Genomic DNA, 27852 nt, shown 5'->3' with positions numbered 1-27852 from the left:
AGGTTTTCACAGTGGTATGAAACAGCACCTGCAACAACTGGCAACTTCACAATGTTTAAAAATCCTTGTTCCAGACTCAAAGGCACAAGTATTTACCAGTATAAAAGTTAAACATTTCAGCTTTCTGGTAACAAGGTAGTAAATTTCAATCCTTAATCATGATTTAAAATTAAGTCCAAGGAACCTTTACTGTAAATTTCACATGAAGAAAAATAGTAATTTTATCATGTCCTAATAGTCAATACACCTGTTGATAAATAACTGCTAGATCATTTACTTACTCAAAGTCTTAAGGCACAGAAATAAAAATGAGGAAATAGCTCAGTTTAAATAGTTTAACACTAGACTCATTACCTACATACATTTTACATGATAATTTTGATAGCTGAACACTTTCAAAAGTTTTTTCTTTCTCTCCCTCCCCCCAAACGATAATCCTTATGTGATTAAATTAAAAAAACAAACAAACAAAAAAAAAAACCAACAAACCAAAAAAACACTTCTACAAAATCTAGGGAGAATAGAAGTTTATTGAGTTCTACCTGTCTGAAAAGTGCTGAAGAGTTGCCATTTCATGCTTTGTCTATATAGATAAGTTGAAAGAGAAATTGTTACAAAAATCAGCTCATTTGAAAACTGAGTGTTTCTCCAGAACATCTTACCATTCCTAAGTGAACACAAATGTGAAAATTTCTTTACATGAAGCTAGTCCTTTTCATTTTCAGATGCAACATCTACACTTCAAGTTCCCTCACGACTACTAAAATACTTTCAGGCAGTATTAATATACAGAGAAGCAATTAGTCATATCTTCAAGAACCCAGGTATCCCAGCTCTAAAAGTGCATGATTTAAAACACTGGTAATGGAATATTTTGAAAGAACATTCTTATTCAGTATTAATGCATGCTATTATTACAAAAATACCCATTGCATATTGTAGGAACAAAAATTTTTCTTTTGTAGACAACAAAAATCATGCTGAATGGTATCAGATCAGTATAAATCTATTTTTAATGAGGTTCAAGACACTGTTCAAGTCCCATTAAGAGCAGCTTCCTCCAACTGTGCACCAGTGTAAGCTTGCACAGGTGTTAAAAAAGTTTTGCACTAATGTGGCTTAGACTGGCCTCAAACATCTTCAAAGCAGGGCATTAAGACCGGACCTTGAATTTTAGGAACCATTCATTTAATTCATTTAAATAAAATATTAAAAACCACTGTAAGAATTAGGCATAAAAGCATGTTAACAAATTTAGGCCTAACTAGCAGAACATACAGGTATTTACATAAATGCTAATTTTGCTATGGTCTTTAATATTGAGAAGACATCAGAATGTGGACCATGTGCTCAAAAAAACCCAAAGACCAAACCAAACAAAAACCCTGGGGAAGAGTAATAATAAACCCCATGTCAGCACAACTGCAGAAGTTATAACCCAATATAATGGGTCAACTTGGTTCAATGTGACAACCAGCCACAAATAAACCAGTCCATTTGTAGTCATTTTAGCAACTGGATTTTAAGTTAAACTGCAAGTAATCCACTCCAAGTCAATAGGCTATTTCTACAAAGCAGTTGATGCTACCAATTGTCTAAATGGACGATGAGGAAATACACAGAAAATCCAAGATGAAAGAGCAGACAGAGACATGAAGCATGTTAAAATGATGCAATGAAACAGAGTATATAAATTAAACAGGAATGTTTAATCAAGACAATCCTTTTTTTATTTTTTTTGTTAAACAGAGGTTCTTCAGGAAATTTTTTAATTGGAAAATGAAACCCTATTCCCACAACAGTGAGGCCATTTCTTTCAAGCAGCTCTGTTGTACAACTGTTACCAGGACCCTAAACAATTACAATTGCTGTATATTGATATTTCTGAACTAAAAAGTTTTAAAATATTGTATAGATTTTATTTGTGCTCCACATATTGCAAGCAATTAACAACACGAAGAAAGATTCCTCAGCTAGAATACCAAACTCTATACCAAGTATTACATGTACACAATACTTGCACAGTGACAAGCACAAGAAAGTACTAGTTGAGCACTTGCTTTCAGAAATCCATACCAACTCTTAAAATCCATTTCAATTCTCCCATGCCACCCAGTCTACAATTTAAGGCATCTCCACACAGCCATCCATCCATCTACCCACCCACACCCATACACACAATTTACGTTGGAGGTGTTTACTCTTACAAAAAAAATCACTATGTCAATCAGGTACCATTTATTATTTATCCCTATAACTGTGTCAGCATTGAGATATGACAGTTAAACCAGTGTTAAATCAATACAATATTTACATAGCACAGCACATTAAGCTTGAGACACTCACTTGGGGGATAAAACCACGTTTTAGAACAGGACAAAGGTCACCATTATTATGTTTGAAAACAGCTATTTACAGGTCCCTATGACATAACTATAGTCTGTACACTGTTCCAATGGGGCAGGCAGAAGCAGGATAGGCATTTATTTTGAGGGATTTTAAACATACGATTTGGAAGCATATTAATATGCTACCCTGAACGCCGTAAACCACCTTAACATTCTCCAAGGTGGTCTCATATACTAGAATGGCATGTCCAGCTGATACAAAACAGACAACACAATGTTTACTTTGTGGAGAATTTTTTACTCCAGCTATTCAGTCATTTGAACTTTGAAGGCAATTCGTCCCAGAAACTTGTCACGTTCATCTTCATTTTTTAAATTAGGTGAGCCCAGGATCTTACACTCAATTGCTATTTCTTCTTTGGTACTGTTGGAGTTAATTGCTAGTTGAACAGCCACTAAAGGCTGTAAATAGTGAGCCTAGTAAACAGAAAGATGGGGAAAATATTTGAGATACCAGAGTAAATTAGCATTTAAATTAACATTTAATCCATCAGAACAGTTAAGAAAAAAAGCTAATTAAGAACCCAACTTTTCAAAGCCCAATTTGACTCAGGTAAGACTTTTTTTTCCAAGTTAGATAGTCAGGTACCCATTCTTCATACTATTTCTTAACTAATACATTCAACATAATTTAAGTCACAGACAGTATCTTCAAGAGGCATATGACTTTACCCCTTTCTATTATATTGGGTCCAGTTTTTCTAGACACCTCTACTTGAAACAGTCTCTGAAATTACAGTCTTCCTTCCTATCCAGTCCATTGTCTCTTCTGCTGGTTTTGAGTTTTGGGGGTTTTTTTAATCTGCTATAGAACATAACTTTTCTAGCACAGTTTTAAGTGTTTTTTTGCCAAAAGCACAATTCAACAAATACTAGTAAACTAGCTTCCCTTCCACTCTATACCATTTACTTGTTCAGCAACAATCCATTCTAAAATGCGTTATCTGATTGATAGCTTTACACAGAAACCTTTCCTTGAACATTCTGACAGTATCCTGGTCAATCATATTTGGTGGAACAATTACAATTCTTGACTCCATTCCCTATAATAAAAATTAAAATTTGAGAATGAATGCAAAATTAATTTTTTTTTCAGCCCAATATTATTTCTCAAGTCCAATTCAATTAGGACAACTTGAATTCTCTTGTAAAGTGCCTATGAATTAAATAAGGGCTTATTTATTATACACTGTTAAAGCAGTATATCATCCACTATTCATAAAGTTTTTCCATAAAAATATAAATGTATTTTTAGGGCAATACTGCTGACTGCTGATTAAGCAAAATTATTTATTTCCTTGGCAAAAATTCATGTAAGCCAGTGGACTGTATATGACACTGCAGTATTATACAAATATAAGCCTTAAATTTTAATTGAATAAATTTTGCATTAGATTTTCTTTTTCCTTATTAAGTTAAACTCCTTAATACATTTCTGTTATTTTTAGGCTAATCTCCCCTGCTTCTCTACCAAAGAAAGCACTACAGAATACTCAAAGTCTCATTTACAAAGAATGATGGCATGGAAGCTGATGTGCTAAAATCTTTAATGTGAAGTACTAGTAAGAAGTAGATGGAAATAACCGCTTTCCTTGGATGGTGATTTTAGTACATCAGAAATTTTCCTGTGCTCCTACAGACTTCAAACTGGGAGGGGGAAATGCAGCTAGGCAAAGCACCCTCAAAATTCTCCAGTTATAAGAGTGATACCACACTTGAGGTACTGAGTTTTCTAAAAAACAGAAATAAAATTCCCATCTTTCCTCAGAGAAGTCTTCTCATTGGCAAATTTTTTCAAAATAGGTACACAAACTTCTATGATGCTTTGAAGACACATGATAACAGAATGGACTTTTACTCAATATAAAATTTGGTAGGAGGAAGGAAAAGAATCAGCATCCTCATTAAGCACTACACATCATCTAAAAAAGGCAATGTTCCCCAAGGTCAGGGAGTTGGGCTCATTGTGCTGAGCAGCAAAAGGCAAGTAGCCATTCTGGACCATGGAACTGTAGATATTAGCACTTTTATGGCTCCTACCTTAGCACAAGAGCAGCAAGATTAGTTGAATGCTCTTACCTCCCTTACAGAATAAAGTAATTCAACAATTCCACACTGATATAATATTAAAATGCTGTTTTATAGCCAAGAAATCAATCCAGTCTCCTGAGATCTAGTCAAATACCTCAATCTCTCACAACTCCTCTTACTGCCTCTTCCTTTTCATGATTTACTAATGTTATGAGAATTGAGCCTCACATAAACAAGAATCCCTCAAACCATAGCCCCTATCCCACATACAATGTCAACATGAAAGGACATTGAAACAAAACAAACAAAACAACCTCCCTCCCCCCCCAAAAACCCAAACAAAAATTACATTTATTAAAAAAAAGTAAAGCTTTTTCTTAATCCCGTAAGTCAAGCAAGGAATAGCATTGAGTTTTGCCTGACTTCATTACTCTCCTATCATAATCTTTCCTTTTCCACCAGTATAGCAGCCAGACAGGTATTTTGTCAGGAAAGTTCTTCATCCCATCTTTGGTACCAACTACCTCCTGACATCTCAAGGTCTACTGTGTTTGTTAGGGAAGCAGTGCTCTCTTTCCCTATTCTTACATTACAAGAAGTGGATAGAGTATGCACTGACTCTGCCTGTTGGAAGCACAGGTTGACAGTCTTTCCCTAATCTTGTATGTCTAAGAAAATGGATGGTTTACCAATTCAAAAAGTCTGGCAACAAAATTGAAAACACGGAACTACCCATAAGTAACATGAAGGTAAATGTTGAAGAAAAACAAACTCCTTCCTCATTACTAAAAGCCATGTGAGGATAAACAAAGGTTATGTGAACTGCTGCAAGTAAGTACAGCATACACTGGAAAAATAACTGATAAAGGAATAATTTAGTACAAAAATCACTCTGGGGAAATTACAAACCTCCACTCTGGTATACTATGGATCTAATAGATTTATGTTTAAAAAGTCCTTTTATCTCCAATGGGGAACAGTGAAGATGTTTATTAGACTAATAAGTTGGTCAATAAGAGGCAATATAATTTTATACTTGACAGAAGGTATAGATTTTCTGTATGTAGTTATCACAAGTCGATGCAAGAAAAGAAAAAATAACTAAATTCAAGTTTGAAAAGAAATTGGAGTTTTAACTCTATGTATTCTGTGTCCATAAAGTAGTGAGGTTTGGGGTTTTTTAAAACCTAAGTATTCTTCAATTCGATAAATAAAATTTATGTCAGAATACAATGAGGATACATGGCACAAGCAAAGAAAAACGAAGATAAGAAAATTTAAATTTAAAAAATCATAAAATATTAATAGTTAAAAAAATAAATCTATCTGCTACCTTGAAGTGCTTCTTCATAAAACAGAGTAAACAGAAAACATGACTGCAGAGCCACAAAGAAATATAACCAACAGTACCATAATGAATTGTAAACTTAATATACTATACATAAACCCCAAGGATTAACTGTTAGAAACTGTACTGTAATCCAAAGAACCAGTTTACTTTTCCTGCCTTTCCCTGCATTTAAAAAGATTCCAAAAGGTATCAGTGACCAAAAAGCAGCAGATGCCCTTAATACTGCTAGCATACAACCTCTTCTTCATTAGGACAATGCCCAGTTTATTTGCTTATGTCTGCTAAAGCGTATCTCTAATCTCATCAAGCACTTTGAAATTCCTACATACATAATATGTCTTATGAGTACCTCATTACAAAGTTCAAACTTCAGAATCAATCTTATATTAGTAATTGTAAATGTAAACAGAAACAAAACATTTACAAAATTAAGACCATCATTAAGGTATACTTACATGCAAGCTTTTCCCATAGTATGGAAAGTACATTAAGTCAATCAAGCCTTCAGGAGGAAAATAATTTACCTCAACCATGCCTTCTTCCTGTGATTTGAGATAGCAAAAAAATTAGAAGTTAACACCTGCTTCCATAAAAATGAATACAAAATTATAATTATAACCCAATGATAAAGTGCAAGACCCCTAAAAAAAGGCAACTGAGCTACAAACTCTTAGAATAACTTCCAAAATAGATTTATTTTTGGCAAACAGTTACATGCTGCACACATCTGCTACAGTAAGGATTATTAACAGCAGTATTTAAATTAGTAATCAAGTCAAGACAGCTTGCCTTCATGTTTCCCTTATGAGTCAAAGAAAAGGGGGGGGAGGGGGGGAGGATATTCATTGCAATGAATAATTCAACAACAACCAAAAAAACCCATATATAAGCTAAAATCCCAAGTATCTGCAAGATGTTTTGGTAAAGCAAGAGCACATCTGTATTTCAGTTAAAGTTAAAGATTAATTTCTGTTTAAAGCCAGGTTTTTAAGCCTCTCAAATTTGGAACGATACAACCCTTCACAAAGAACTATAGGCCCCTCCCTGCAATGGTGTACTATTCCTAACATTTGTTCAGCTAGCCTTAGAATACAGGCTACCTAAAGGAAACCCAAGTTTAAAATGGTGATGTTACTAGAGTTTCTGTGTGTCATTACCACCTTCAAGGAACAATATACATATGCATGCCTTATCGCTAGACTTCCCCCTATAATCCCAAATCTTGTAATAAGAAGCAGCTACCTCCAAAGTTGCTGCCTAATTTCTGAGTCACCCAATCTGTAAGATATACAAAATATGTATATACGATTGAGCTGTCCCAGACACAGGCTATCAGTATAGCGATACATAGACACATCTCCCCATATACAATATTCCTCAGGATTGTGTATCCTGGCAGGATGTCAAACTACCGCAAGTTCAAACCACTAGGAAATGCCCACATCTAATGTGACTTTCTATAATAAGGTAAACGTATTACCATGATAAAGGGAAATGCCACTAAAACAACCACCCCCAAAATGCTAAATGTATCTTCAGAACATCACTGCTTGTTCAGTGTAATTCACAAGTTCAAAGAGCATTAGTAACTTTCATTGTTTTTTCTATACTACCATATACAACAGCTGCAATTTTAAAAAGATAACACTACCAAGTTCAGAATACAACTGCAGTAATAGAACTAAGCAAAAGAGGAACACAAACATCAAAAAAATAGTGAAGAATAGACCACAGCTCAAGAATACCTTCTCCTCACCTCCTCAAAAGAACATACAATATGTTGTGTAGGATATGACCTCATTCTTGTTCCTCTGCAGTCTAAATTACTGCAATTCTTCAATATATGTTTATTAAGTATTTTGGACCTTGAGCTAGCAAATATAATTACTAAGTAGAAATGTGTTGCTTTTCACCCTTATTCTTTATTTTATTTAAAGCTCATGCAGCTGAAAATACTCATTTTTCAAATATACTTCCGAACTAACAGTTAAAAAAATCAGAATACAGAATAACATAAGAAAGATTTATAGGAGTAGAGCTTTCTGGAGCAGCTAAACACAACACATGCATGCAGTCATAAATATATATGCATTAGGCTATCAGTGCAATAGCAGAGAGGTTCTGGGACATGCAACTGCCTGTCTCATGCAACTGCTGTGGGGTTTGAGGTTTTCTTTAATAATTTATTAATACTAATCAATAACCCTACACAATTAAAAAAAACAAACACAACAGCTAAACAAGCTTCATTTGCTGAAGAGCTTCAAAAGATCAGTCCATTAGTGAGTGTCACTTTTTCTGCTTACCATTTACAATTTCCACAAAGAGTTGCAGGCAGTCAGCAAATCTAAAAATCAGACCACTTAGCTGGACAGATAGGCTTCCACCTCACTTACTGGGTCTTTATTAAGACTGTGTCTTAGAAAGAATAATTTTGTGGATGTTAAAATAATGTACAAGAACTTGGGTGAGACTGGTCTGTAATCATTTGAGAAGAAGAAATGGTATCATTGCACAAGACAAAGAGCAGTATCCATTAGTAGAAACTGTAAAACATCTAAGATTTCTGTCACAAAAAGCAAGGTAACTCAGATGCTGAGTATGTCGACAATAGCAAGGCACGTAGTGTCATTCATACAGTCATTCTTCATTCTTGTAAACTAGAAAGTGATACCGAGTACAAAGTCAAGATTGAGACTAACCAGCAGAAATCTATATATTTTGGAATTAAGGCTAGTTTTCTTTTCTGTAGTTAAAAAAAAAAAAAAATCACGCATCGAATCTACCAGTTTTCAGTAAAGATAGTTTTCACTCAAAAGAATACTGCTGCAAGATGTTCCAGCACACATGAAATTGTGCACCTCCAGCCCCAAACTAAAGACCTAAAATGCTGATCTTCAAATTTCTTGGAAACACAATCCTTTTTTGGCTTCTTTGTGGAGATCCTCAAGACTACAACAGCTCAGCTCCTCCAGGGTGCAGAAGGAAGAACCAGCTGTAATTAGTCTGACACTGCAAATACTCATTTCCCTAATCTACAGAAATTATAGTGATGACAGCTATCACTGTGTGGGGACAGAGAGGGGAGCATCCCCAACTATCAAGTGTGCTGACTCTGAAATCACAGGTTTATCTAAAATTTTTCTATTTTAAAAAAATCCCATAGTAAAAGTGCAGGGAGAAGAAAGAAGAATTGCCTCACAGGAGAATGCTTGAAAAATATACATTTCCAAGTGAAAAAAAATTACATTTCAGGTGGCAAAGACTGGCAGGATGCACAGACAGAAGCTGTTAACTTTATTTTGTATTTCAGAAACTTGCCCTCTTCGTTAAATAAATAAATAAATAAATAAATTTTCCATTTAAAAGTCAGATTGTGTTAAGTTCAGGCAGACACTTCTCCAAATTGCTCTGAACATATGTATAACTATAAAGAAGAAATATTTAAAAACATAGATGAAGGGGAAAGAAAATTGGTAAACAGCACACCTACCTATTTAAAAAAAAAAAGCCTGCTCTATAATGAAGAGAACATGGTAGTAGGATTTCTGCTCTGCCCAGTAAAATCACCTTTTAAGCAAAAATCCATCTTTGTCACTCAGATGTTAAAGATTTCTGATGTAAAATTTAAAATTACTAGTAAGTTGCATTTGTGCTATGGACTGCACAAATATGCTCACATGTTCTATGAAGCTAATATGTAGTGCAGGGTTTATTTTCAGGAACGTGTGTCACCTGGATTACATTTTGCAGTACACTCTGAATTCTTTTAATCCACATTTGCCGACAGCAACACAGAAGGAAAAAAAAAAAAAACCAACAACAACCCAAAACCCAAAACACTGCAACAGAACACATCAATTACTTAAAGACTAGGTAAACACTCTGAATAAGAGAAGCAATACAGACGTACAAATGACCACACTTCAACTTCTGTTATGAGCCAGTATTTGTGGGAACATTCAAATATAGTGGCAGACACAATGCAATTATAAATTTGTCTGCAAAATGCACAAAAGCCTATTGGCTATCCTTCTCCACGTTTCCAGTGTGCACACCAGAGGGTCACAATTCACATCCTTGCATGAACAAGATCCAGAAGACCAACAAGATATTATTTCCAAGTAAGCATTCACCTTATCCACTACAGGAGAGAAAGAGACCATTACACAGCATTCATATCCTGAAGAGTCAAAGAACTAAAAATGGAATTGGAAATAAGGCCTCATAAGCTGATGTAAAGAACAGCATAATCCTTTAAGAGTTTCAATAAGCAAGGGGCATAACAGAAAGAAGTTCTGTAAAAATGAAGCATAGACAAAAGGAGAAAATGAAAGTTGTTGATGCTGCTGCTTTGTTGCCCACAGAGAAGGATGAATTGTACCAATACTTAAGCTTTCCTAAGCTGGTAAATCATGATGAGCTAGGGCGAGAATAGGCTAATTAAAGATAAAATAGATGCATTCAAAGTGGCAAAGCCTGCCAAATATTTTCCCTGGAAGTCACTAAAGAACTAATAAGATTAATAATCTTAAAATTTAAAAACACTACACTTGTGTAGATCAGAGAAATTCTAACTAGATAGAGTAAAAAGCAGTACTTAAATAAAGAGCATGCAAGAAAATACCGTAACATACAGTTTATTTGTAAGTATCTCAAAGGGTAAAAAAGATAGCACAAAAACCCACCACGATCAACCAAGTTGTTACCAAACATTCTTTTGCTAGTGAAATCAGCTAAGAGGATAAGAAAAAGCATTGTCTGTGATTTGCTTAGTATAGCTTTTACCACTGTCTCACAGAGCATCCATATAAGAAAGCTGAAGAAATATAATCATCATAAAATAGGATTACCATCAGTATTTTATAAATCACTTGAACATTAGTTCTCAACACATCACAAAGCATATGAGGTGGAAATGGAGATGACTGTCCTGGACCTTATTCAGTGTCTTCAGTGAGGACTTGTGAGATGTAAAAGAAAGTTCATTCATTGATGGTACCAAGCCACAAGTAGCTCAAAACACTTCAGAGAACTCAATCCCATTAAAATGATCAAGAAAAATTACACAGGGAGGCCAAAAATAGCAACATGAAATTCAAAGCTCTGAACTTCAAGAAATCACATCTACAAATACAGACTGGGAAATAACCAAAAGAAAGATCTAAATAGTAAAATGATTAAAATAAAGACTCAATGTATTACAAACGGCAAATTCACCTCAAGAGATATTATTACTTCCATTGTGATGACAGAGTGAAAAATTCTGTCATTAACAATACCTCAGCTAGAGGCAAACTTCTGTCCAGTTTGGGATACTATATTACGAAAAATGATAAACTAGAGAAGTCAAAGAAGAAAGAGTACTAGTAAAAGAAGGAACTTAATTGCTTTATTCTAAAGCATAAATAATTCCTCCAACAAAACAACATTTTTTAAGAACAGACACAAAGAAATCAGTCTCAAATAATAGAAGTAATCACCTTCCCTTTCAACGGACTGTCATAGGGAGACCAAAACTTTCAAAGACTCCACAAAAATCAAGTATTAAAATTTATGCCTACCACAGGTACCTAGGATGAAGGCAGGAACACTGACAGTATTTGTCTCATTAATTGCTGAAATTTCCCAGCCTACATTTTTATCAGTTACCTCAAGCTAAAAGCCATGACTCCATCCCTTACTCAAGCTACTAACTTACCAAGGCTTTCACTGCCCCCCCAAGCAGTCTAGGAAAAATATGAAGACGTCAAAGTAATCACTGTAGCTGCCATATAACATTCTGTGTAAATCCATTGGAACACAACAAATATGCATAGATTAGCCGTTATTATAAGTAGTTTATACTTGATTTGAAGGCAACTTTTACTTGAACAGTAATATTAGTTTCCACACTGTGTCTTACCCATCATTTATAAAATTGTCTTAGGTGCACTTGCAGCATGGAGAAAAAATAAAAATATAGGTTATGAAATGGGAAAACAAAACACAACTCACAATAAATAAATAAATGTGACCACAAATAACATGTCTGCATTTTCCTTGACTCTAAAGCAAGTCAGGTAGCTCAAACACATCTAAAGATGAAAGAACAACAATAACAAAAAAGTATTTTTATAAGTACATTGAAGAAATTAAAGTCACTAAAACTAAACTAGACATACAGTAAGATGAAAATGAGAAAAAAAAAAGTACAAAGTCTAATGAGAAAGGAGGAGTGTGAAATACATGTTCTGATACAGCATATTACTTCACTTTTCATTCTAATCACAAGGAAAATTAACTGCACACTTATTTCTTACATTCAGAACTGACCTTAGAGGTACACTGTATACGTGGTTCTCCTTCAGGCTTTAATCCAATTATCTAGTGGAGAGAAAGTTAAAATATTTATAGACTTTCTTCCCCTTTCCAGTTCTACAGACTGAATTTGAACTTTTCTCCCACCTAATATGACAGAGTTCATACAGGGAGCAAATCCATCTAGCGGCATTTTTAGATGAAGCACAATTTTAGACTAGGACTAAGATTTAAAGCATTGTTAAGTTAAAGCTCAAATAGTTACAGTGGCCACAGAAAGGACGATTTTCTTATTTTACATTCAGCATGCAACATTAATGGCTCAAACCAGTCAGCAGTTCAAGTAATGTATAGCATACAGAAAAGTCAAATACTTATTCACCCAGTGAAGTTTTCATCACCTCACATAGTTCGGGAGTTACAGAATACATTACATTCGAATTACATTTCTAGAACTCAGACATGCAGTAAAACACACTTTGCCTGCACAGTGGTTTACAGTCTGTTACATAGAACAGTAAGCAAAACCAAAGAGCACTGTACTTCTTAAAGCAAGGTTTTCACATATTTTGATGCAAGTAATCAAAGCCAATACTTGTAAGTATTAGAATGCTCAAAAAGCTCACATGAATTGCTAGACATTTCAGTAAATTACACTGTTCCAGAAATGCAAGTATCTTGAGAAGCAAACTGGACACATATTTCCGTCCTTTTCTACAGTCATTTTTCATACAGTGGTAGTTGGGAGCACTTACACTAAGAATTAAAAAATAAGTAGGCACTTACTCTGTTCATTTTCACAAGCACGCAGGGAGTTCCTTTAGAATAGCCAAAGGTCTTGTCTTCCTTTCCAGAGCATTGTCCAAGCTCAGAGAGGTTAAATCGACAGGCCTTTTTAACAGCAACATCATTCTGATCAAAAATCCTTCCTGGTGTACAGTTTACGTTTTGGGATTGCTTTGAATCATCATATGCTATGAAACAGAAATAGCTTATAAATCAATGGTGTAAAGCATACAAGTAGCCAAAAAATGCAGAAGCCTACATAAACATCTAATTTATAGCTGTTACTTGCCTAGGAGTTTTCTCAAAGGACTATTTTCAGAGCACTATGTCTCTTATATCCATCTTAACAAACACTTTTTCAAAGTGTATCAAGAAGTGGCACTGTACTTGAGCATTACAAAAGAAAAAACGCTGTCCTGCTTTTTGAATAGTATCAATAACCACAAGTTCATTAATTTCTGTACCTACACTAATTCTAAACTAATAATGTGTTAAAATATAAACAATCAAGTTTCTACCTGGAAACTAAACCAGTTTTCCCTTTGCACATGTTTCTTTTATAAACACACAGGAAAACTTCAAGTATTTCAGTGACTAATGCTAAATTGCCTCTACATTAACATCAGGTAGTATAACTGATGTTATACTAACATCCCGAGTTGTTTCTCACTTTCTTGTGTTTCACAATTACACAGATCACATTGTCAAAAGATGCTCATCTATTCACATTTAACACATCTTGTGGTTTTGTTCCCCTCCCTTACACCCCACCCCCAGCTATGCATAAACAAAGTAAAATGGAAAAAGGGAAAGTTCATCCTCAATGCAAAAGTCCAAAACCCACTGAAATGCAGGAGAGGCAGGTAATCATGAAATGCAGCATTCCTCCCAGGAACCCTTGGTAGAGCTCTGAAAGAAAAGCCTACTCACAGCAGCTGATAGTAGGCAGCAAAACTACAAATCCAGATAGATTCAAGTATAGCTTGTGTAGCTAACAAAGCAACTCATGCACACAGGTGAGATTTTACAGCACCTCTTCAATTCTGATATACAACTTTTGAGGGGTTAAACTTACTAATATTTTAAATTGATTTCTGTATTACTACAGTAAGTGTACATACAGGCATATTTATAAAATAATGTATGACAAACTAATGATTTTGCCATCCTTCAGTCTGGTCCTGTGTTACCTTTTCTCCATGTTCTAAATTCAATGTTTTAATATTTCTGCCCATAAATACTGTGTATCAGGGTGAAAGTTAATAAATTGCAATTAATTTAATCTTTGTGTGCCTCATTTTTTAAACAGGCAAACACTCAAGTTCTTAAGACTAAAGGATTCTCACTCAGTTACCAAGCCATTTAGATGAAAGACTGATCAGTTAAGTCTTGATAAACTTTGCCTCCAAATACATGACGTAGGTCATTTTACACTGAACTCTTTTGGCATACGTAATTTCTACATCTTGTAGTATTTAAACAACCATGTCACCAAAACACTGAAGTAGGACCCAAAACTCTCCATTACGTACTCCACTATTCCTCATGCTCAGGCTCCCTGTCCAACACAGGTATCGCTACTTACCTTTTTCTGTAAAGTATATACTTTAATAACACACATGTCCAGAGTAAGCCTGAACTTGCATGAGCAATTGGCAACTACAAGCAAAAAAGGAAACTAATGTACTCAGCATTAAGACTCTGGAATTACTTGGGCAGTTGTAAGTAACTTACTTACATTCAAGGAATTTTCTAAGTGTAGAAATATATTCTGCGTATGACTGCGCGTCACTCTTGTTAAAGTAAAATTCCAACGCAGTGTCTGGCTTAGGTGAAATCATAAGTCCTTAAAAAGAAAAAGTGCAAGTAAAGAACCAAACAACTTCTCTTCCTTACACCACTCTAACCTACTCAAAAATCATATCCATAAACTGGAAAATACCTATCTGTAAAGAAACATCAATGCTACCCCTATATTCCACAGTACTGGAAGGTAGTTTGTGCTTGAAGGCAGTCATCAAAATCAACGTTACGTGAATTAATACTTAAATTCAATCCAATGTATAACTGCAATTCACAAACCAAACCCAACTGATTAGGAATAGCAAAATCAGCCACTTAATCAATTTCAATCAAATAATTTTACTGATTCGCTTCCCACTTCCCATATTCAGCAAATTAAACTTAAAAAATAATTGAAAAAAATACCCCAAACCACACCCGGAAAACCTCCAGTTAAAACTATGCTTCAAAGCTTCAGGCAATAGAGCGAATCTATGATTGCATTAATCTCATAGAAACCCACAAGAAACAAAGTATTTTTAAAAACTTTATAATGCATAAAGATGGCTTGAAAGATTTCTCAATCAAAACAGACAAGCCAAGTTAGTTAGTCTTTTCCTCCTTCTCCTCAAACAGGAAGTTCAGATGTCATCTGTCTCATAGAGAATACAAGAAACTTTAAAACACTGCATGCCTGTCATTTGAAAGGGCTGTGGTATCTACGAACGCTCCTGAGCTGCCTCCCAGGCTGCTAGCACCGGGCACTGCAGCAGTCAGGGATCCCCCGGCTGCTGCAGTGCAGTGGGGGCCCACGGCTGGCTTCATTCAGCTGCTGGCTGAGGGTACTGGAACAGGAACAATCTACAGCCAGGGAGCCAGGACCAGCAGGAGAAACAAGCACACAGATTACCGAATGCTGAAGTCCAGCTTTGTGTTGAAGGATAAAAAGGCACACACTGACACGGAGTTTGGGCCCTTGATAGAGGTAAACTGTCCTTCTTCACAGAATATGGGCAAAGAAAGGTATAGAGTTAAACCTTAGGGATTTTTTTGTAGCAGGTGAAAGCAAAAGGCACACTCTGCTGATACACACAGCACTGTACCATCAGGAGTTGTCACTAACACAGATACCTAACGCTACTATTATTCGTCACAGCTTCAGCAGCAGACAAAATAGCACTACACCACCAGACACTGCAGGAGAGATTAAATCTGTTCAAAAAAGGGTGTATGATTGACTGCTTTATTCACACTACCTTAAGGCAACTCTTATTTAATATAAATAATTAGACCGGATAAAAACCCTGCAGTTGTGATTAATAGATGAGTGTCCATGCATCTGTCTCTTCAAGTATAGCTGAGAACTGACACTGCCATTTCACAAAAGAAAAAAACCCAAACAACAGACCCTCAGCCTATTTTTTTATCAGACTAGTTTTCTAAGTTAGAATATTAAAATGGTTTGATCAACATCAAATTTGGCATAAGGGAAGAAGTTGCAATCATAGTGCCAACTAATTGTATCAGCTTAGAATGCCATGTAGTTTCCTACCCTCTGGCAAAACCAATTAAAACTAGATTCCCAAATGAATAAAATTTAAGGCAGAAAACAAAACTCATCTCCCAAAATCAAAAAATAAAAATGAAGTCACACCTTCTTTATACAAAAAAAACATTTAAGAAGGTAAGACTACAGTGGGAAGATAAAGTCGGATAAGTTGTCTTAATGTTGGATTCTTAGTACATTACTGTAGTTAATCAATCACAGTAAACTTTTGGAAAGCATATAGAAAGTGCAATCAAGCAGTCCAGGTCTATTAAGGATTCACCTATAGAAATGACCAAGCTTCTCACCCAAAGGTAGAAATTATTACAAATACTTTAAATTGGGGAGAAAATAAAGGTATATAGCAGAAATTTATCACAGACAAACATCTTTTAGATTCTAAAAAAAAACCCCAGATAAAATGTAATGCTTTTTTACTCTACCTTTTTTGTAGGATTTCCAATAAATCATAAATCCTTCTTTCTGCATTAGCAGCAGTTAAATTATTTCCAGGCAAGCCACAACTAAATGCCTTAATGACTGACAGTCCATATAAAACTACAAATACCATTTTTGACTGCAAATTACTTTGCACCATTACAGTCATCTTCTGGCCTCCACACTGAACTGGGATTCAACAAAATACAAGCCAATTAGTAACAGGGCTGAAAAATCACTGAAGCGGTTTTACACACTAAGGGGTTTGGGGGTGGAAGAGATTGTTATTATCTATAGAATTATACTGTAAATGAAGGACTTAAAATGCTGGTTTTCAAAGTGAATATGATAAACTAAACTAGTCATCAATGAATGAAACAATAATTTGAAGAGATTTATTGCTTCAGGGGAACTTCAAAAACATCCTAAGAGGAAGGGACTGCTCCAATTCCAGTGGATCACAGTCTTCCTAGAGACTATGGTGTAAATTCTACAGAAAAAGCTATCTGAAGGACTGATGCATAGACTGCGAGAGATGCAGGATTTGGGCTCTTCCAGAGGAACAGAATTAGCAGCTTCAACATAGGATCATATCTAGGATTGTAATAGAGATTACATTATCCTACAATTCCAAGAGGGATTTAAAAAAAAAAGGTTTTTGAATCATCTGGATTTGATTGATACTATTATAACCCAGTGTACAATGCAAGTCAAATATCAATTATAAAATAAATCAACTGTGAGATTTCCAAGTATGTGTAACGCAAGAGTAAAACCTTTGACCTACGCCATCCAGGTTTTGTGTGTAGAGTTTTTTTTATAATTTAAAGTTTTACAGCCAGGAACATGACATGTTTCACTGCAAGTGAAAAATGACAGAGTTAAAGAAAAACATTAAAACAGAAATGAGCAATTTTATTAACTTTCATGTATGAGTAATTAAAGACATTGTTAATAAAAAAAATTTAATTCAGAAATGTTATAGGAACTCTTAAATTAAAAACTAATTGTGGCATACTTTTTTAAACAAACATCCCTTATGACTTATTTCAAAACAAAGGAAAATTAATATGCTGAACTGCGAGAGGCACGAGAGAAAAAATGTCACTCAAGTCTAGTATTAAGTCACAGCTACCCATAGCTCCATCCACTACCAAGGTTCTGACTACCACAAAGGAAATGGGGAGAAATGGTCAACTAAGCCACCTTCTTTTTTTTCTTTTTTTTTTTTTAACTAAGCAGGTATTATTATTATTTTTTCCAGCCTTTCACCCATTCTTAGCTTGAAAAAAAACCAGCACAAATCCTCAAGAATCCCTTATAAGAGGAGGACACTTGTTAAAGAAGGCCTGAACACTGCATCAAAACAAATTCTGCTCAGAATCCAGAGACATTTATCATGTTGGCCCAACTGCAACTTGCTCACACAAAGATTACTATACCATCTTAAGTGTTGATGCAGCTGCAAGATGCCAGTTAATTTTAAGAATTTAGAGTTCAAAAAAAGGAAAAAGTATTTTTTAAAAAAAGTCTAACTTCCACCAAAATATTAATATTGCACAGCCATTTAGTTTTGCTGTGTTTTAAACACTAATTGGGTCCCTAAGCCAAGTTATTATAAAATTTGAGATATTTTATCAAATTTTCAGGTGGCCCAATCATTTAAGTTGCACATACAAATCAAATACTTAAGACATTCTCCAGAAGCAGTAACTAGAAAACACTAATCTCTCTGGTGTAGTTAAAGTATGCAAAAGCATCTTTTAAATCCTTCAGAGTGAAAATCCTTTATTTTTTTCCAATATGGAGATACACCGAAATAGAGCCTATAATGACAGATCTTTGTGAAATATTTAAACCAACCTTTAAAATAAAATCTAAAAAGTAAAAAAAAAGAAGGAAAAAATTTAAAAAAACAAAACAAAAAAAAACTTATTATTAATTTTTATTTGTGCAGGACGGCATTTCTGTCACATATAGCTCCTTGAACCACCCAACCGTAGGAGTGGATGGGCATATACACAAAGGAAGCAATACTTCCAGGAAGCAGGACACCACTTTTAGTGGCAGCTACATGTTACATGGACTTAGCTTTTTCATAAAACAGGACACTCTCTCTTCAGTGAATACTTACATAATAGGTCAACAACCCCTGGAATCCACAGATATTCCATGTCAGTTGAAAGCTATCTAATACTATAATGAACACTCTGGAAATGCCTTCGTATCATAGTCCTTACACATTCTTGAGCAGATCACCTCCACAGTACAGCCTTCCTGTACTTTCTCCAAAGTATCAACTACTAATCACAGGCAGCCTTCCATGTGATCCGAGAGAACTGTTTTATAGTATCTTTAAAGCAATCTGATTAAAAGATAATCCCACTTCTACAACAGCACATTGTGTGGATGTGCAGGTAAAATTGCAGTCTACATACATGACAAATTCAACTGAAAAGAACTTGGAGAAACAACAGCAAAAGTTAGTACATACATACAAAAAGCTACTAACTGAATTTATGTTATAAACATATATAACTTGCCTCACACCAAGTTTTACCTTTGAAACCTGTAAGTACTTCAATAACAACCACAGTTTCCCACAGACAGTTCATACTTCAAACAAACTCTCAAATGAAACGTACTGTTAAATCAGACAGAGGTTTATGAAAAAATAAATACACTGTTACCTGGACTAGAAATCCGGTCACGATATTTTGGAATATCGCTGCTCAGTGTTTGAAGCATAACCCACATTGTGAATGTGAAGAGTGCTGCTAGGAAGCCGTAAAATACCAGATAGAATAGTAAGATCAAACCTGTAAAGAAAAAGCTAAAATTACTATTTTAGTTTCAGCTAATTCCACTACCTATTTTGAAAATCAAAATGGGAAATAAGCAATAAGATGTTTGGGTTTTTGTTCTCCCCTAATCCCTTGCCACTCCTAATTGTAGTTATAAATCAATATGCCTCTAGCATACATATCTATTGCACAGTGCACAATACTGCCTGCAAAAACATTTTATTCATACTTGCTGGCTCTTCAAATTTACAGGACATTTTGGCATCTCTATTTTTAGGAGAGAAGCATTAAAAACCACTCTTTGGGCTACATAGGAAAGCTGGCAAAGATGACTAAACAGTCCATTTAAAAAAAATAGTTTCACTTGTTTAAGGGAAATACAGTTTCGTATCTGGAAAGAAAGGGGACACAGGAAGGACGAAAGAACTGAGTGAAAAGATAAAATTATTACACTGGATCCAGAACAGGTAGGGAGGGATTGGTGCTTTAATAACATAGTTGATATTTGAGAGACCTCCACACAGAGAATTCATTCACACGAACGTCCTGTTACAAGAGACTACTCAAGGTGAAAATGCTTCCTGCTGCCTATTTTGGAAAACAAACCAAGCCTTCTATTCAGACTTACCACAAGTCTTTGCCTAACACATCCACCTGCTTTACCAATCTACCTCCGGGACCCAGCAATGTTCCTGGAATTCACCAATTACACACGTTTCTAGCTTCAACTTGACAGTTGCTTAAAGAAGAACTCAAAACCTGATGAAACAGCCTCGAGGAAACAGCCTCAAGGAAACAGCCTATTACGATGCTGTACCTCTCCATCACTTAGCTGCAACAAATCACTAAGTGAGAACACTACTTAGGAAAACAGCTTGAAAACTTACTGTGATGAAGTGTGTTTATTTTTTCCCCTGTTCTTCCACCCCACCCCCATTTTTTATTATGCATGCACTCTGGATACACAGATCCGTTGTTTGCTGTTGGTAACGGACAGGCCAAAGTTAAAATCTTACTTTAGAGATGATATGGACTCAGATCACCTGGAGAGATTTTCGAAGAACTTTCTGCCCTTTTTTTCAGAGTTATGATGCATAGCCCTCATTCAAAAGCCTTTCAAAATTTGGGACAGCTCAATTGTTTTAGTAAATAAGTTTTCAAACAAGGTTTTGTATTCTTGCACTATGTGGTTTTTGACGCTGATAGACCTGTGTTAGTGTATCTCATTAAAGAAATAACAGCATACTGTTTGCTACACTTCCTTGGTTTTGTTTTCAGAAGTTCTGAGAGTATGTACTGATGACTGATTACTATTAGATTACCTTTTAAAATTTACATTTACCTGGAGACAGTTCCCAACTGAAGATGAAGCATATATACTATATGGATGGAAGACTTACTAAAAAACATTTAAGATTCAACAGAAATTGTTTTATTAATCAAGTATACAATACTAACCTAAAAAAAAAAAAGAGCGTGTGATTCTGTTTTAAGACTGAACACTTGAGACTTAAGGACACATGCATAGACATTGTCAAAAAGAATGAGAGCTACACAAATATTGAGGAATTCAGATGCTTGCACAGAGAGCCACATTCAAAAGCTTTCTAATTCAAAAACATAACCGAACAATGATGGAAATTCAATTTTTATAAAATAGTCAAGCTATCAGGAAGCCAGAGAGATATAACTCAGGTCAAGAAAAGCACATCGAAACCATTATGCAACATTCTACGACCAACACTTGATTATATGAGAGAATCAAGTGCAGTATTTTTCACCCTTCCATAGAAAAGGAAAAAGCAAAAGCAAAAATGACTGTACCCCAGTGATGCATACTGTCCACTGGAAGATGACAGAAGGAAGCCTAACCCCTGGCTCCTGTCCCAGAAACTGAACATTTTGCACTGAAATATTTTCTAGTGTACTACAGCCCCCAGTAAACCATGACCACTAAAGCTGCAAGTACCCATATTACCTCTCCTAAAAGAATTCAGTGTACATATATTAAAATAATGAGGTGGTTCCCAAATTATCTTTACCATAACATAAGTTCTCTGCAGCAACCAGCTAAATGTTACTGGATTTTGGTTTGGGTTTAGTTTTCAATTTCATATGTTGAGAAAGTTACCAATCTGCAATAATCTGAAAGTGATCAGCTCTTTAAAATACATTTGGGAACCACTGAGATGTAAGATACAACGCAGTGATTAGACATTAAGTAGCAAAGTATGTGAACACAAGAACAGGCTTACTCTATAATGAACAAGACAGCTAGATATGTATTATAAACTGTTTCTAAGGCTATTTAGAAGCTGAAAAGAGCACATAAAAACAAGTATTAGAAATCCTAATCAACAAAAGCCATTATGGAAGTTGCATCTGTATTTGGCACACCAGCAATATGCTTTACCTATAAGCTCACAATTACTTTAACTGGATCCAAAACAGAACAATGAACTTCTGATTAATACCCAATGTATTTTGGGTATCACAAAACCAACCAAACAAAAAAACTCCCTTACAAAACCTTTGGTCAGCTCTCATTTTGATTCCTACGATTTAAACAATTATTGAATACACATTCGTCAAGCTGTCTAAAAAGTCCTTTTTCCATCAAGTGAGCAAGACATTCATCAATCAGTTCCAATGGAACAGAAAAAAAAGTTTGACATTTAAGACAAGACAAGCACCTTCTGTGGCAATTAACATAAAAGCAAGAAAGTCAGGGAAATCTTTTTTCATTGAGCTGTTTCAGAATACATTTGTATTTTAATTTCCAAAAGATGACACATAACTTCACCAGATAAAAACCAAAAAAATCCCTGCCCACTTGTTTATTACTGATGGGCATAACAGCAGCATGGTGGTGTACACAGCACTTAGTACTGCTTTGGGCCAATACTACTGTAACATCTGCAATACTGGCCTTGGGCCTCATTTTAAAGCACCCTGAATTGCTGATCCAAGCCTGCTGCAGCTCTCTTCCTTTGCTCCCTCAGTCGAGCCAATGGTGCCTACCCACTTACACAGCCTCTCCACTCCAGCAGGGACGGGGGCTGCTGGGGTCCCCCTCCTCTGCCAAGAGCTGCAGCAGGGCAGAACTGCTAGTGTAGGCAGTCCCTGGGGAGTCCTCAGGCCCACAGAGGGAGTGCCAACAGTGGGGACAACGAGAGGGACCCCAACGTCTAAAACCCAGCAGTCGACTCCGCAATGGAGACTGCAGCGTGAACAGTTGCTTACGGCGTCCTTGTCCCTCCCAGCAACATCACATCCACCAGGGCTGCAGGAGTAACAAGGCTAGAAAGACTTTCTATTCACAGCCCTGAAACTCCACTAACCTCCCCAGTCCAGCAAAGTGCGCATGCGTGCACACACACAGAGATTATTTTTAATCTTTATTTTACTATAGCCTGTAAATGCGCTGCAGAACACCAACCATTAGACTAAGCTGCCCCATTTATGCTACTTTGCCACGTTAAAAAGAGGGAAAAAACAAACAACAAAAAACCCCTCTGCAACTTCCAACAGCCCAAAACTGAGTAAGCTGCTCTTTGTGAGCCTATTAGTATTAATTATCCTAAGCTAATCACAGTGAACAAGCCATAACCTGTCAAGAAGCTCTGCCAAAATAATTTCACATAACACTGGATTTCTTGTCAGGAAACAAGATGTACCCAAGTAACAGTGGAAAGCTATCCTCCACATTTACTCCAAGGAAAATACAGCTACCACATCTAAAATGAAACTCAATTCAAACGTTGCAGAACATCTTGCTACACCAAACCCTTCGAGTCTCTCGGTCTTTGACACTAAAACTATCACACAAGGAAAACTATCAAACCCAAAATTCTGCATTACAATTTACCTAGTTGTTTTGTTTGTTTTGTTTTTCTTTTTTGCAGGGCATCACAGTACCAAAACCCTTTCATATCTTAACCACATGGATAAGCCACAGTCAAATCTGGAAACCTACTATTTCTGAACCAACATGTTGGTGCCATCATTAATTGGAGTTCATTTGCAGGGATCAAAACACTTCTCCGTGATCAAAACCAAAATTTCTGACTCTGGTGAATGCAAAAAATATCATGTACCTGACCATCATTACCATGATGAATACAAGCTTTCCAAACTTTACATGGCAGAAGTGATTAAAAGCATGTCAATCTGGCATAAATCAGATTGGCAGATCTACCTACATGTAATACATCGGTAGATATATACAGGTATCAATATAAACACTCTCACAACAGACATGGAAGCATTTACTCAACATCATCTGCAACAATGAAAACGAAATGCTGTCTTTATGGTTTGTTGGACTCCATGCTGCATTGATCCTATCACCTGCATGATCATTCTTCAGTATCTTTAACAAGTGGGATTTAGATACTTAAGTAATGTTAGTAGTGACCACCACCAATGCCAGCAACATCAAGAAGGATTTTTGGTCCACCTGCAGATGGATTTCTTTGCCTTAAGCTAACATAACTATACATACTAGATAAGCACTAATCATGTTTCAACTTTATTCCCTAAACACTTAAGAATTACTGTTTTCCAAATTTGGGGGAAGGAGAGGAAGAAAGAGGGAAGGAAGACTTCAGGAAGAAATAAAACCTTGGTCCTGTGTTACTACTATTTATTTCACAGTAAGCCAGGGCTCCACATATAACATGGCTAAACACTTCAGGAGACAATAAAAATTGTCACATGCAACACTTGCAAAGAATCACAAAAGCCAGCACTTAATGTCATGATTAACCATTTACAACACAAAAAAGCCCAAACCCCCCCCCAAATACCCTCACTGTACCACCAGAGCTTACTGATACCTGCAACAAGAGAAGGCATGCCTTCAGAGTGATCTGTGTCATGGAAAATAAAATATTCTACTGATTTCTCAAATATTCATTTCTTACGATAGGCAGTATCATGGAAAAGTTTAGTAAGATTTTTGACTGCAGTCATATTCCTGGCTGTGCAGGGTTTTTTTACATTAACTGTCCATCTGCCACAAAACAAAAAAAGAGCAGTGTGTGTCTCTCCAATTCACAACTTGGATGTGGAAGTGCTTCTACTGCAATGGCAGACAGTGATGCCAGAATGTTTAATATTACACTACCTGTGAAGAAAGCTAAATCACAACAAAATCCTGCTCAAAACGCTGATAAAGAACACAGAATAATCAAGTCAGAAAAGCAGTTAAAACTTTGACAGCACTGTATGCCCCAGCAAGAACTCAGTGAAGACTAAACAGAAGCAAAACTGGATCTTTTGTTACGGTGACCGACAAGACTGTATATCTACTGACATGGTGGAAAGCCTTCCTAAAAATAAGGTGTTGGGGTTTGTTGTAGGACTTTTTGTGGGTTTTTGTTTTGTTTTTTTTTAATTTCAAGCACTTATTTATGCACTGAAGGATACAAATAAGCGTTTAAAATAATATTCAGTAGGTCCAAATTTCTACGTACTTTAAGAAAACTCCACCTCTACCTTGAACACCCTGACATAACTAGCTTTACAGAAAGGCTTAAATACGCTTGGCATGACATCTAACGTGACCGTAAATGAAGTATTGCTAGACTCTATATTGCCTTTTTTGACACAAATTATTTTTCTGTATCCCTGTGTAAAAAGAGTTTACTGTCTATATTGTATGATTATGCACATATTTGAGTGTTTAGTGAGCACTGCATTACAATACTTTCACGATGATCTCACTCTGTTCTTGCTAAATTACAGGCAAATAAAGGCACAGCACCTTGCCATTACAGGCAGAGCCAGATGCTAGTCTTCCTTTTACTTACAGGAAGGCCCCACATGGCAGTCTTGCAAGTTCTCCTTTCTTTGCCCTACCTGATTAAAACCTGTGTGGAACCCCAGGACTGACCCTTCTTCCCATCACCTCTGTGAGGAGTATTAGTGCCCCTTATGCCTTCTTGCTGAGAACACCACCAACTTAAGTCATCAACAGTTTTTTCCAGTATTTTCTCTCTCTTTAATACAACAAAGTATTATGCCAGATAACAAAAAATATAAGGGGGCGGTGGGTTAGATTTGGATATCGATTTGTGAAAAATTAAAATTGAATTATACCTCAAGTCCACAAAAAGTAAAGTAAAAATCTCTCATTTTTTACAGCAAGAGAAGACTTAGTACAGTGTTTCTACCAAACTGTAAAAGGTGACTCTTTACCAAACTCTAAAAGGCACCATAACTCTGTTAGATGACAAATGAGTCTAAGAGCTGCTTGTGTTTGATCTTTTCACAAATCCTGGCGTAGAAATGGCAGATGAAGATGAGTACTCCAATGCCACAGCACTCAGTCACAGAGAATCACTGCCTTGCAGTTAGAATTTACATAAGCCCCAAGAACTGTCTCAAGACTAGGGCAAAACATGCACATACTGTAAATAATTATTTAACAGTTTCTCTACTGCTTCTGTCTCATTTCTGTGAGGAAGTTGTCTTGAGACAAGAGAAGTATGCATGGAAGAACCAGAGCCAGCTGAATTCTTATCATGCTGCCCCTGGAGACACCAAAGCTGAGCAGACTGGCAACCAGAGCTTTCTTCTCCTACCTCCCCGCCTTTCAGACAGGAGACCAGCAACAGAAAAGGAACAATAGTCAGTGAGACTAGTCCAAGCTCACATCAGCACAGCAAGGGCAGAAGTGACACCAAACCCTGCATGTTCTTCTGTGCCGACAGAGCCATTAAATTAGTGTTCTGCAATTAAAAAAATTAAAACCAAACAGAAAGCCACATGCCACCCCCCAAAACAGTCAAAAACTATAATTTACTTTATATATATATAATTAAATAAGTACAATGTGTTAATCACAAAATGCCAGGACAAATAAATTTTGACAAAAAAATACACCAACAGTTTACAGTGCTGCTGACTAGTCATCTTTTAATGTCCAGGCTAAGCAAAAGTTACACAGCACTAAGGACATACCAATCACCTAAACCACTTAAGAAAGCGAAAGTTGTTTCAACTTGACTTCTTTTAAAAAGTTACAAGCTATTTCTAATGTGCCCACAGTCTTTGTGCTCGTCAGATTCATGACAGACTTCTGCAATCCATACACCCGTTCCTCCAGCCCACGCACTTGAGGAACCTGCCTGTACAGAAAGATCACTAGACAACAGCATAGTGGAAATTTCCTCTCCTTTGCTATTCAACTGGCAGAGTAGCTCGCAAGCTCTTATTTCCATCTGAATGGAGGAGAACTCACATCGGAGCTAGGGCCCTCTTTTGATAGACAGGAGACATTGGCACTGCAAAGAAAGCACACCCCATGCATAGTCTGCTCAAGGCTCCTCCTCACTATTTCAACATTAGTATTCATTGAGATTGTGTCAAGGCCAAGGATGTATTGGCCTGGTCCTTTATGCCACGCTGAGATTCTTGTTGGTTTTGTAAGCACAACTATTAAGTATCCCGACTACATCCAAGTTTTGGGAGGAGACGCAGCGTTTTCTGAAGTCAGTAAATATGTCCCATGAGGACTGAAGAAACATCCTAATATTAAGCATTTATACAATGGTTTAATATGAGAAAACATACTCAGAAAATCCAAATATTTTTATTGGAAGCAACAAGATTATGATAACATGCTTTCCAGCTCAGAGGAAAGCAATGGGAAGACTACCTGAAAACAGGAAAACAAACACTGCCTGCACAAGCTTTACTGGAGAACCTTCATGTAAAAACTTCATTTCAGAAAAATAAAAGGCCCAGAAGCTCTATCTTGGAACAAATTTAGCACAATGACACGCAACGATCATTCTTTTGCGGACTATCTAGAATGGGGACTCATAAACTTTTTGGAGTTTTGTTTTTTTTGTTGTTTTGGGGGGTTTTTTTTGCTTTCCTTCTCTGATCCGCAGCTACCCTCTAGAAGTACAAAGGCAATTCGCGCTCATTCATTCTCGATTTCCTGCGACGCTGGGGGGGGAGGGGGGCGGTAAGGAATGGATGGAGAAGAGCGGCTGCATTGACATGCACGCACGCTGCTATCAACTGGGAGAGATAAGCGCGGGGCGGCAGCCGTCCCCGCACCTCGGCGGCGGAAGCCCGTCACCGCCGCACCGAAGCGGCCCCCAGAGTCCCTCCACTGCCCGCCCCCCCCGGCGGTGGATCAGGCGGAGGAGGAGCCTGCGGGCCCAATTTGCTGCATTTGCGTACTGAGGCGGGAGGGTGAGTCAGCTCGGGACGCGCTCCCAGAAACTCCTCTTCCTCCCCCGACCCCCACCTGCTCCGGGAGGCGCCCCCGCCTCCTCTCCCCTCCCCCGCCGTCACGGCCGGAGCTATTCTTAGACCGGCGGGCGGCGGCGGTTGTAACGGTTACCGGGGCGCGTGCGCCGCGGCCTGGCGGGCCGCCTCACCTGGCCG

At 36.7% G+C, this 27852-nt stretch overlaps 1 protein-coding gene and 2 long non-coding RNA genes across 3 annotated transcripts in view; 2 read left to right on the top strand and 1 right to left on the bottom strand.

The window, feature by feature from the left end:
• Positions 1-512: 512 nt before the first annotated feature.
• ATP1B3 (ATPase Na+/K+ transporting subunit beta 3) overlaps positions 513-27852 on the bottom strand; it is a 27787-nt gene continuing 447 nt past the window's right edge. The window contains exons 2-7 of the mRNA XM_069792214.1: positions 19333-19461; positions 14615-14722; positions 12877-13064; positions 12106-12156; positions 6246-6332; positions 513-2825 (exon numbers count right to left, since the gene is read on the bottom strand). Coding sequence (XP_069648315.1) covers positions 2655-2825; positions 6246-6332; positions 12106-12156; positions 12877-13064; positions 14615-14722; positions 19333-19461 — 734 coding nt within the window. The 3' untranslated portion in view covers positions 513-2654. The remainder of the gene's footprint in view (positions 2826-6245; positions 6333-12105; positions 12157-12876; positions 13065-14614; positions 14723-19332; positions 19462-27852) is intronic.
• Positions 8805-9164, top strand: LOC138686858 (uncharacterized). Its single transcript, XR_011326179.1, has 2 exons — positions 8805-8917; positions 8957-9164. It is a non-coding gene; the product is annotated as an uncharacterized lncRNA (long non-coding RNA).
• LOC138686855 (uncharacterized) overlaps positions 27369-27852 on the top strand; it is a 13816-nt gene continuing 13332 nt past the window's right edge. Inside the window, exon 1 of the long non-coding RNA XR_011326177.1 lies at positions 27369-27657. This is a non-coding gene — a long non-coding RNA (uncharacterized lncRNA). The remainder of the gene's footprint in view (positions 27658-27852) is intronic.

Source organism: Haliaeetus albicilla, chromosome 9, assembly GCF_947461875.1.
Source record: "Haliaeetus albicilla chromosome 9, bHalAlb1.1, whole genome shotgun sequence".
NCBI classification, from domain to species: domain Eukaryota; kingdom Metazoa; phylum Chordata; class Aves; order Accipitriformes; family Accipitridae; genus Haliaeetus; species Haliaeetus albicilla.
This window is presented reverse-complemented; position numbering and strand designations above follow the sequence as displayed.